This window comes from Carassius gibelio, chromosome A14 (genome assembly GCF_023724105.1).
Source record: "Carassius gibelio isolate Cgi1373 ecotype wild population from Czech Republic chromosome A14, carGib1.2-hapl.c, whole genome shotgun sequence".
NCBI classification, from domain to species: Eukaryota; Metazoa; Chordata; class Actinopteri; order Cypriniformes; family Cyprinidae; genus Carassius; species Carassius gibelio.
The window spans coordinates 21843674-21855378 of record NC_068384.1 but is presented as its reverse complement, the minus strand read 5'-3'; the positions used below and the strand labels follow the sequence as shown (position 1 = coordinate 21855378).

The following is an 11705-nucleotide window of genomic DNA, read 5'->3' as shown; positions in this document are numbered from 1 at the left end:
TCCCCCTCCCTCTCAGAAAGTTCCCTCTTGGGACCTCAGAGTGGTTCTATCGGCACTGCAGAAGGCTCCCTTTGAACCTTTGCTCTCAGCAGAGTTAAAGTTTCTATCATTGAAAATTGCGCTCATGAAAACTTTGGCTTCCGTGAAGAAGCTCGGGGACTTGCAGGCATTTTCAGTTGACGAAGCGTGCCTGGAATTCGGGCCAGCCAAATCTCAAGTTATCTTGAGACCCCGGCCGGGGTACGTGCCCAAAGTTCCCACCACTCCTTTTAGAGATCAGGTGGTGAACTTGCAAGCGCTGACCCTGAAGGAGGCAGACCCAGCCCTGGCACTGCTCTGTCCAGTATGTGCACTCCGCACTTATGTGGACAGAACTCAGATGACTCAGACGACCACTGGGACAAGACCAAAGGAAACAGATGATTCTTCTGCCCCCCTTAGTTGAGAACACATCATTTACAATGATATTGTTAATTCTATATCCAATGATTGCACAGATACTGTTGAAACTGAACTGAGCTGAATGAAGACATCACTGAATTCAATGATGAACTGCCTTTAACTGTGATTTTGCATTATTGTCACACTGTTTTCCTAATGAATGCTGTTCAGTTATTTTGACAATCAGTTTTTTTTTTAAAGTGAAAGTGAAGTGACATTCAGCCAAGTATGGTGACCCATACTCAGAATTTGTGCTCTGCATTTAACCCATCCGAAGTGCACACACACAGAGCAGTGAACACACACACTGTGAGCACACACCCGGAGCAGTGGGCAGCCATTTATGCTGCGGCGCCCGGGGAGCAGTTGGGGGTTCGATGCCTTGCTCAAGGGCACCTAAGTCATGGTATTGAAGGTGGAGAGAGAACTGTACATGCACTCCCCCCACCTACACTTCCGTCCGGCCCGAGACTAGAACCCACAACCCTTCGATTGGGAGTCCAACCCTCTAACCATTAGGCCACGACTTCCCTTAATTTTAAAGTGCTATATAAATAAAGGTGACTTGACTTTACTTGAATTGACTTGACTTCAGGAGCCTTATCGAGACAGTGTGCAGCACAATGCCCATGATGACGATCATCATGTCAGGACCGCTTCCCATGTATCGAAGAGGACACGAAAGGTTCAGTAGACTTTTTGCTTTGAATTAATGGTCATTGTCATGGAGTAAAGAAGAGAAACTGCATTTTGTTAATAATTGGAATCTTTTCTGGGAGCGTCCTAGGCTTTTTTGTGCTGATGGCCTGTACCCCAGCAGAGTCGGAGCACAACTCCTGTAGGACAACATCAGACTAGTAAGCCAATTCTCAAATAACTTATATGATGGCTTTTGTTCTATCCACTTAAATGACAGAAGTACTTGCACTGTCCAGTCTATTAAGACTGTGTCTATTCCCCGAATAGTGAGGTCAAAATATAAATTTAATGCAGGATCTAGAAAAAAAACGATTGTGATTAAACAAGAATTTTTTTTAATAAATGAACTTTTTTTTTTTTTTAAGTTTGGGTCTTAAACATTAGATTACTTACACCCAAAGCACTTATTGTAAATTAAATGATCACAGATAATAGTTTTGATGTACTCTGTTTGACTGGAACCTCGTGAAAACCAAATGATTATAGTGGTTTTAATGAGTCTACTCCACCAAATTACAGTTATAAGCATGAGCCCCGTCAGACTGGTCGTGGTGGAGGTGTTGCAACAATATGTAGTGATATTCTCAATGTTACCCAGAAAACAGGATACAGGTTTAACTCTTGCAAAATACTTCTGCTTAATGTTACACTGCTAGTTATGCATAACAAATCTATCATATCTCTTGCTCTGGCTACTGTGTATAGACCACCAGGGCCTATACAGATTTCCTAAAATAATATGCATATTTCCTCTCCGACTTATTGATTACTGTTGATAGAGCACTAATTGTCAGAGTTTTTAAAATTCACGTTGATACACATTCCTAGTATCCTGCATGCAGTGTATTACTAAAATTAACTATATGGCTCTGCGTTATTGTTTGAGCAGAACTATTGGTCCAGCCACAAAAGAAAGATTCACAAATAACCTGCCTGATTTATCTCAACTGCTATGTGTATTTTTTTGCTATTAAATTCGTATAAGAGATATTACTTATTGGACCAAAAAAACAGTACACAGGATCTCTTGGATTACAATTTGCAATTAGACAGATGTATTGTTACTTCCTCTACAGTCATAAATCTGGGTGTTATATTAACAGCAACTTGTCTTTTGAAAACCATATTTCCCGTTACAAAAACAGCATTCTTCCCTCTTAGAAACTTGCCAAGCTACAAAACTCAGAAAAGCTAGTTTCAGAAAAGCTAGAAATGCATTCATGACCTTTAGACTGGACTATTGTTATGCACTGCTTGTTGCTTTTTCTGCATCTTCAATAAATAAACTATCCCTAAGTTCACACTCTCTAAGGTCACAAAACGCTGGACTTTTGGTAGTTCCGAGGATAGCGAAGTCTACTAAAGGAGGTAGAGCTTTCTCACATTTGGCTCCCAAACTCTGGAATAGCCTTCCTGATATTGTTCGGGGTTGAGAAACACTCTCTCTGTTTAAATCTAGATCAAAAACACATCTCTTTGGCAAAGAACTCAAATAATGCATCTCATAATCCTGTGCTGTAGTTATATCTGATCAAATGTGCAGTATTATTATTATTTAGCTTTGATTTGATATTGAAATTCTTATAAACAGTTAACAGAAAAACTAAAATTCAGAATGTACAAATTCATGGATGTACAAGTTAATTAATACAAGTGATTTAAAAAAAATCCACCTTGAACTGTGAATGGTTATTCAACAGTTAGATTTGAAAGATAAAACTGTTTTTTTTTTATTTAGTAAGATTGTGCGTGTCCACAATTGAGTTATATTTAGATAAGTTCACATTTTGTGAACAATTAATCCAGAAACTGAGATCATTTCACAGCTTTCACAATCATTGACACCACTGTACTCTTTGAAATTTGCAACCAAGTAAAAAGTTAGGTTAAAGTATTTGTAATTTTGAAACTCTGAAATATGGATAGTTCACTCCATAATGACAATTCTTAATAATTAATTACTTACCTTCATGTCATTCGAAACCATTTATTCATGGAGCACAAATGGAAATGTTTTGTTAATGCTCGTTATTCTTTTCCGTATATATTGCAAATTAAACTAAATAACAAAGATGAATTAAATCCCAACAATCCCATAGCTGTTTGTTTGTGTAAATGAGGGAGAGACTTTGAAACATCTTGCTGCTGAATTATTATTTTTATTAAACTGTAAATCATAAAGGTATTATACTGAGCATTATAAAACATACTTAATGTCATTTACTAAACATAAGCATTCTGAACATATTTAATCTCCTTTGTTCTGAGTACAATACAATAATACAAAAGCAAATGAAACAAAAATTACAAAAAAACAGCGTGAAAACAGAATTTCCATTTTTATATTGCTTTTGGAAGTTTTGGTTTGTCCTTTCTCAGCCTCAAATGTCCACAGATTTATGTCTATGCAGTTGTGTTGATTTCTTTTTCTGTTTAATCTTATAGTAGACTTTGTGTTTAGTTGGCCCAGTCAGTTCAATTAAACCAAAGTTGAGTTTTGCCTTTTCACTCCCAGCGTGTTGAGAGAGACACTCATTTGAGAGACATTCATCCTGCATCTGCATTATACAAATATGTCATGCAGTCAATAGAAAGTTTGGTAACACTTTCTATGAAGCCTGTATTTACAATACATTATAAGGGTTTTCTTAGGGCATTATAATGAATGCATAATGCATTATATATATATATATATATATATATATATATATATATATATATATATATATATATAAAACTTATGTTGTATCATCTAATGAGTATTCAGAAGAACAGTTTTTATATATTATAATATTTACTTATTTGTGGTTATGGCTTTTAAGAGTATGATGATTTATAACACAATGAACATGTTGCATCAAATTTTACAACGGATAAAACTTTTCATAGATATAATGTATTATAAGTCTCATGTCTTGCCATTTTTCTGATGCTACTTTACTTAAAGCGGTCAAAGTCCACTTATAAGTAGTAATAATAATAATAATAATTTTTTTCTCTCTCTCAAACAGCCATAAGATCAGATATCAGATCAGATGAATGTGTAATATGACACATTTGCTTGTAACTTTTTTTTTTTTTTTTTTACTGTAATATGAGTTGGATTATTTTGATGGGACACTTCAGACAGCTGTTGATCAATAACTCTGCAGCTACATGTCCGCATGTCCACTAGTGTTCATTAGAGTATTAGTATGTCTGCTACTGTAAATATATGCTAACACTTTATTTTGACGGTCAAACAACAGATAAACTGAATATAAATGTCTATGCAAGTACTGTGTATGTCAACTTATTCTACCATACTAGATTATATCATTCTTGAGCATACTGATACTCTAATGAGAGTTAGTTGGCATGTAGTTGCAAAGTTGCTTATAGTCGATCGATTAAGGGGACAATCAAAATAAAATCTAACCATATAAAACACTGTTTGTTTTTTCAGTTGGAGTATTAAGCTCACATCAATTAATTAACATTATCTCCACAGGAAACAATCAAATAACACAACATCTAACCACTCACAAGCTGTAGTGAGATACTGTGCAGATCTTAAACAATGTCAAGATATGATACAGTCCATTATACTGTACATGAAGTAGATTTAATATGGTGTTCATTGTGTGTTATACATAATCATACTCTTAAACTTATAACCGGAAATACATAAGTATTATAATGTATTATAATTGTTGTTATGATTATTCATGAGTTAATATAACATATTATACGTTTTTTTTTTTTTTGTTTTTTTTTTTATATAATGGGTTATGCATTCAATATAATGCCTTAAGCATATAAATATGGGCTTCATAGAAAGCGTTACCGAAAGTTACTTTTTTCTTCCATTTAAATTAGTCTGTCTTTGACGGCAGTCTTTGTTAAACTTCCGCTACTTCAACTATGCCATGGTAGGCAGTGGTTTTGGTAAAAACAATACTTGCTGGAAATAACTTTTCAGTTTATACTGTAAGCTTTACAACTGTTTACAGCTGTTACGACGAGCGCTTATCAGGATCAGCTGAACACTGGATTTTCAAAAGTATGTGGAATATTTTAAGTTCACGGCATAGAAACTTTAAAATAGTTCCAAGAGTTTTACATACACTGGTCTGTTATTGTGGGGACATTTCCATGCACCTGAACATGACTTGGCACAAATGGTTGCTTTATCTGTCAATCATTTGGCCTCTTGAGTGGGCCTTAGCCATTCAAAGTGCCCAAGGTTCACAGAGCTTCTGCTGTCAGTCTGAAGCTCTGGCTAAGCGAGACTAATAATGGATTTAGGTTTTACACTGTCTGAAGGCAAGATTTGCACAATACATGACTTCAATGTTTATAGCACATTTAGGATTCTTTATCATAATGCTCTGTCGATGAAGTGCATGCACATCACTCATTCCCTAAAGGAAGATGTGCTCTCCATGCTCATCAGACGGCCCCTGAGCACAGAGCTGCCATGCTGAGACAGCTGCTGCTTGAACTCTGTGGTTAGGAAGTAGTAGATGAGAGGGTTGAGGCAGCAGTTCAGGCTTGCTACGCAGAGAGAAATGGGGTGAAATTGTCTAATGGCCTGACTTACTGCACAGTTTGTTATAATGCTTTGGCTCACCATCAGGTACAGCAGGAAGCTGATGTGGTAGGGGGCGAAACAGAAGAGGAAGACCCCTGTGCACACCCTAACCATGCGCAAAGCCTTACTCGTTTTACCAGTGAACTGCTGATTTTGGTTCCTCTGTCTGATGGAGTTCACTATTAAGTAAGTACAGAAACCAGTGATAATTAACGGACCAAGAAATCCCAAGAGTTCAGCAGCAACCATCATGGAAATGGCTGAGCGTAAATCCAGTTTACGCATTGGCAGGTCTTTAAAGCAGGTAGTGCTGTTATTTCCAGAATTTGATTTGCTCCTCATTAAAATGAAAGGTGAGCAGCCGAGACCCACGATCACCCAGACTGCAGCGCTGATGCAGACATCGTAGCGAGACTTCCACTTCCTGGCACAGAATGGCCGCAGGAGAAAAGCACAGCGCTGAATGCTAATACAGACCAGAAATGCGATGCTAGCGTACATGTTAAGGTATTTCAGGTAAAAACACAGCATACATAACATGTTGCCGAAAGGCCAGTCTTGTGTGATGTAGTAGTGAATCCGTAGAGGCAGCGACAGCACGTGAGCCAGGTCAGCTATGGTTAGATTAATCATGAAGATGATGGCTTTGGTCTTTTTGCTGTGAATCAAAGAGAATCCGCAGCATTAGAAAAATCCTGTTACTCTAAACAGGCCTCATGAAATACTTCCTAGGAAAACCAGACACTCCTATAATATTGATCAATACTAAAACAGTTACAATTAACTGAATGAAGGTCTTTTGTTAATGGCAAATTATTACTGATTTAACCCTTATGCATTGTTGGGGACGTTTTCGTCCACTATGGGGTAAAGTTGAGTTTTATTGTGGCCACAACTTTCTCTGTGTTTCAGCTAATGGAATGATTTTTGGTGACAAACCTTATTTTGACACATATTTTGGGAAAATGCTTTGAAACTTTTTAAAAACATAACAATACACTGTGGGCAAATTCACTACCCTTTCGTAATGTTCGTGGATGAAAACATCCACTAAATTAAACTGCTGTAAAAATGTATCAGATAATTTTTATTTTTTCTTTATTAATTTTTTTATTGTTTGCATAAATCTATTAAATCAGCCTCATTCCTGATCAAAACTACCAAATGTTTAAAAAAAATCCAAGATTTTAGCTCATTAATTACCAAGTTCATAAAAGATGTCACTGATTTGGGGTAAAAACACACAATATGACATATTTTCAATATAAAAAGTGATTCTGGACTGGATATATATATATATATATATATATATATATATATATATATATATATATATATATATATTACATATGACCACAGTCTTGGGCATGTCAAAGATTAGTAACAAATGGTAAATGGACTGCATTTATATAGCGCTTTCAACAGACCACATGGCCATCCAGCGCTTTACAACTTGCCTCACATTCACCCATCCACCCACACATTCACACACTGACTGCGGTGTCTGCCATTCAAGGCACATCCAGCTCGTCGGGAGCAGCTGGGGTTAGGTGTCTTGCTCTAGAACACCTCGGCACTTGGTCAGGTGGAGCCGGGGATCGAACCACCAACCTTCCGGTTTGTAGACAACCTACATGAACCACTGAGCCACTGCCGCCCCATGTAACAACATTTGATGCATTGTTAGATTTTGTGCAGCATTAGGTTTTTTAATTTTTTAGGCGAACTATACATTGCTGTTATATTCCATATACCTCCATAAACAAGTCAGAAACTAAGCCTTTTTTGCACAGGGCTATCTAAAGGGTTAATGGTCCCACCTACTGCAAAAATAGCAAATTTTACCTCTTCCCAAAAGGGAAAACCACAAACAATGAAGAATGCATGATTATAAGGTGTCATGGCTTTGCAATCAAAAATGTTATTATAATGGAAGTCAATGGGGCAAAAACAGCCACCAACAATAAATGAGGGAGAAAAAAATGTAATCTAATGCTGCACAAAAACTAACAATGCATCAAAGCCAATATTGTTTCTAATCTTTGACATGCCCAAGACTGTGATAAAAAGTAAAAAATAAAAAATCAAGCCACAATTACTTTAATATTGAAAATAAGTTATTTTGTTTGTTTTTTTTCCCACCAAAATCAGTGACATAATTTATGAACTTGGCAATTAAAGAGTTAAAATCTTGGATTTAAAAAAAAAAAAAAATTGGTAGTTTTGATCAGGACCGAGGTTGATTAATAGATTTATGGAAAAAAAAATAATAAAAAAAAAAAAAAAAAAAATAGTGAATAGTGTAGTGTAGTGAATTTGAACAATGCACAAGGGTTAATAGAAAATGACGCAATGGCTTTTTATATTACCAGGAAGCCTGTCAACTTGTGTTTTAAAGGGGTCATATGACATTGCTAAAAAGAACATTATGTTGTGTATTTGGTGTAATGAAATGTTTATGCGGTTTTTGGTGTAATGAAATGTTTATGCGGTTTAAGGTTGAAAAAACATTATTTTCTGCATACTGAACACTATTGTTGCTCCTCTATGCCCCGCCTTCTAAAACGCATACATTTTTAAAAGCTCATTGTTCCGAAAAGCGAAGTGTGCTCTTATTGGCTAGCTATGCAGTACAAATACCTCAAGCATGTCACGCAAATGTTACGCCGCTTAACATACTGTGATGCCCTGTGTCCTGGCATGACCAGACAAAACCAGCAAAACCCATTACAAACGAGGCATTTGTTGCATCCAGTGGGGACATAGTTATTGATTATAATGACTTGTACTGTGTTTTTATGTTAAATTGTTTTCACATTATAATGACTTATACAGCGTAAACATAAAACCATGTCTGCATTTGTGATCAGAGAAATGACAAACACAAAGTGATGCTCTACACTGCTCAGAACTCACGTTCAAATCATGAGTGGCAAATTATTAAATATAAAACACGTACTTACAGGCTGTGAGTCAGAAGCACCAAACTGTCCTTGCAAAGTTAGAACTGCCCCACTTTATAGAAACAGCCTTTGAGCAAAGACCTATTGTAGGCTACACTGCAGGTTCAGGAAACAGCCCTCCATAAAATGCATCACACAGCATCACACACTGCAGGTTTGAGTGAAGAACGGCCGGCAGATCCGATGAAGGACACATGTGACAACCCTAGGCTGGACTCTGCTTCAATCACTGTGAAAGGCGATTCGCTGATCCACAGCGCGAAGTTGATGTATTTCCTCAGAGACCAGCAACAGATCAGCTCTAGGCATGATGAAGTCGATATCATCCTCTTTTGGAAGGCCAAACAAAGTAGTTTCGCTTCCACAGAAAAACACAGCGTCTATACGACATGGTGCCGGCGGCAACAGAGAGAATAAAAGGTATGCCCTCTATCTTTGCATGAACATTTGGGCCGTGTTATGCAAATCTTCCCACATCATGACTTAGACATGTGGGAGTGTGTTTGAATGAGCCATTTAGGGGGTGTGACAGTCTTTACTTTTATAAAGAATATCTCTTTGGATTTGTGACTTTAGTCTTTGCAACTTTACAGATCTTCTTTATGCACAAGAGCTTGTAACACTCCAAAGAGAAAGAATTTAATCGCATCATATGACCCCTTTAAATCTGTCCAAATGTTCAAAAACTAATTGCACCACCTCTAAACAGAGTGATTAGGAAATAATGATAATAATGTACAGAAACATAATGAACAAACTGGGCAGAACGATCATGAGATATACAGTGTGTCTTCAGCACAGGGGGTGTACCCAGTATATAAAAAAAGTATAAAATAATAGTAATATTAATAAAAATAATAAAGGTTCTCCAACAGATGCTATAATGACCATTAGATGTTATATTAACTATGAAACGCTGACCTTATGAACCGACACAGCACCCAAAGAGCCAGGGTGTTGCACAGCAGGCCTGGGATGAATATAATCAGATAAACGTATGTGTAGAGCTTGTTTATAGTTGTTTCCCAGACATCCGTGTGAGTGGGACAGGAGCAGTTCCCCACCAGACACGATGTGTTCACAAACGTCATGGTGAAACTGCAGTTTCATTAACAGTAGACAACAGAAGATCACTGTGGAAGGAAATGAGGACAACTTTAAAATACAAATCCCAATTCTTTCTACAGAGTATTTGCAGCAATATTTGGTGTTGTTTTATAGATACATTTGCAATTGACCAAAAAAATATTTAGATATTTCAGGAACACATTAATGTTTTTATTGCATTGGATAATACAAATATCAAATAAACTGTCACTTATTCTAAAGTAAATAGGCATTTTAAAAACATTTTTATCCAGAGAAAAAAATACTTTATATTCATAAATTATTTATATATATATGAAAACTTATATTCACCTGCTGCCCAACACAAGTTTGATATGTCAACTCCCTTCCTGTGTGAGCATGAAGGAAGTGTTTGTGTGACTGCTGCGTGTTACTTCTTTGTATGCTCATCTCATATTTTTTTTTACTTTATTTCCACATTGAATGGATCTTTTAGCCAACCATATGGATCTGGCAATAATTTTAATAGAAATATATTATTATTATAATTACTGTTGTTAAGTTTTTTTGTTGTTTTTTTGTTTTTACAACATTTTGGTATTTAGAACAAGTATCTTATGCAAAACTGGGTGTGCAGTAAAACTGAAAGCACATGCTGAAGAAATGGAGGAACTCGGGTTTCACAAGCATGCGCATATTCAAATTCATTGCTCTCTTTGGTGTGAGCCATTTTATTTCTTGCTGTGAAATAAGAAATGTGTTGCAAACTCTACCACTAAGATGTTCTGTTTAATTAATTATTCAATCATTCTGTGACTCTAGGAGACATTGTATTTAGTTTCTTCTTCCACCTCATAGGGCAGACATAATGCAAGAATGATTTGACTTTGAAAAGAGATCTTGAACCTTTAAATTAAACTTTGTGAAATACAATTCATCAAATAAAAGGACAACAACAACAACAAAAACGCATTACATTTTTTACCAGGTTTTTCCATCTAAGCTGAAAAAAGAATACACATTACCATTTGTTTGTTTGTTTGCTTAAACCAGGCATGCCTCGAGTGTGCCTAGACGGGAATAATGATCTGTTATTGCTGTGCGAAGCAGTAGATCCTACCTGTTAGACTGAGCTGAAGTCTGCATGTGTGATATTATTGGCGCTTTCCAGTCCAGCATGCACAGAAAGCAACCTGCTGCAGGAGGAAGTTATCTGAATGTGACGTGTCCTGTAATTTCTCATGTTATTCTTCAGCTACACCAGAAGTATGAACAACCTGTGATGTCTCAGGAAAGTGAAAAAGTTTCATATTTCTGATGCAGGGGATGTTTGATGTTTTTGATAGCAGTCAGTTAGTTCTGAAGTGCCATAGTGTGATGAGAGCTGAAGATGACCCTACATACTGAAACTGCAGACAAACACATTTTTAACAGGTTTCTAAATACATTAAATGGACACAAATTTGGCAGACACTGTTAACTAAATTAAAGTTCATGCAAGGCATAATTGTTTTCTGAGAATTGAATCCAGGACCTTGACCTGATTAGTTCCATGCTCCAGCTAAGGGATATGATTATTTTAAACATACATCATTTGTTACAGATAGGATGTCTTGCACATAACAATGTCTTATCATGTAACCAGACCAAAAACATCCAATTTGTAGACAAAATTTTTGAAAGCACACTATTAAGAGTTCCTAACAACTGTTTCCTTTGGCATTATAACACCTACAACATAAACTTAAAATCACTCATATTTGCTGCAGTGTCATTTGTAAATTGCCTTTGAATGCTCTTCACAAGCTCAAATGCCTTTCTGTAAATCTTTCTAATAACAGGCCTAACATTTAAAAGGAGTTAAGAAATGTGACATAGCCATAGTGTAAATGCACTTGGCCTCAGACACTTGGCGTGTCTAGAGCATTTTCAGTGGGGGGGGGCATGCTGGGGCACTGCCT

The 11705-nt window shown here is 36.5% G+C and overlaps 1 protein-coding gene across 3 annotated transcripts; it reads right to left on the bottom strand.

Annotated features, from left to right (window-relative positions):
• Positions 1-3283: 3283 nt before the first annotated feature.
• Positions 3284-11017, bottom strand: p2ry10 (P2Y receptor family member 10). Of its 3 annotated transcripts, none has more exons than XM_052614083.1 (3): positions 10865-11017; positions 9598-9809; positions 3284-6371 (listed from the first exon to the last, which is right to left on the bottom strand). In XM_052614083.1, exons 2-3 carry the CDS (start codon positions 9765-9767, stop codon positions 5537-5539), a joined length of 1005 nt encoding a protein of 334 aa, XP_052470043.1. In that variant the 5' UTR covers positions 9768-9809; positions 10865-11017; the 3' UTR covers positions 3284-5536. The 3 variants fall into 3 exon arrangements, with proteins under 3 accessions (XP_052470043.1, XP_052470044.1, XP_052470045.1); XM_052614084.1 differs by having other exon boundaries at positions 10770-10920; XM_052614085.1 differs by lacking the exon at positions 10865-11017 and adding an exon at positions 10096-10255.
• Between the last annotated feature and the right edge of the window lie 688 nt (positions 11018-11705).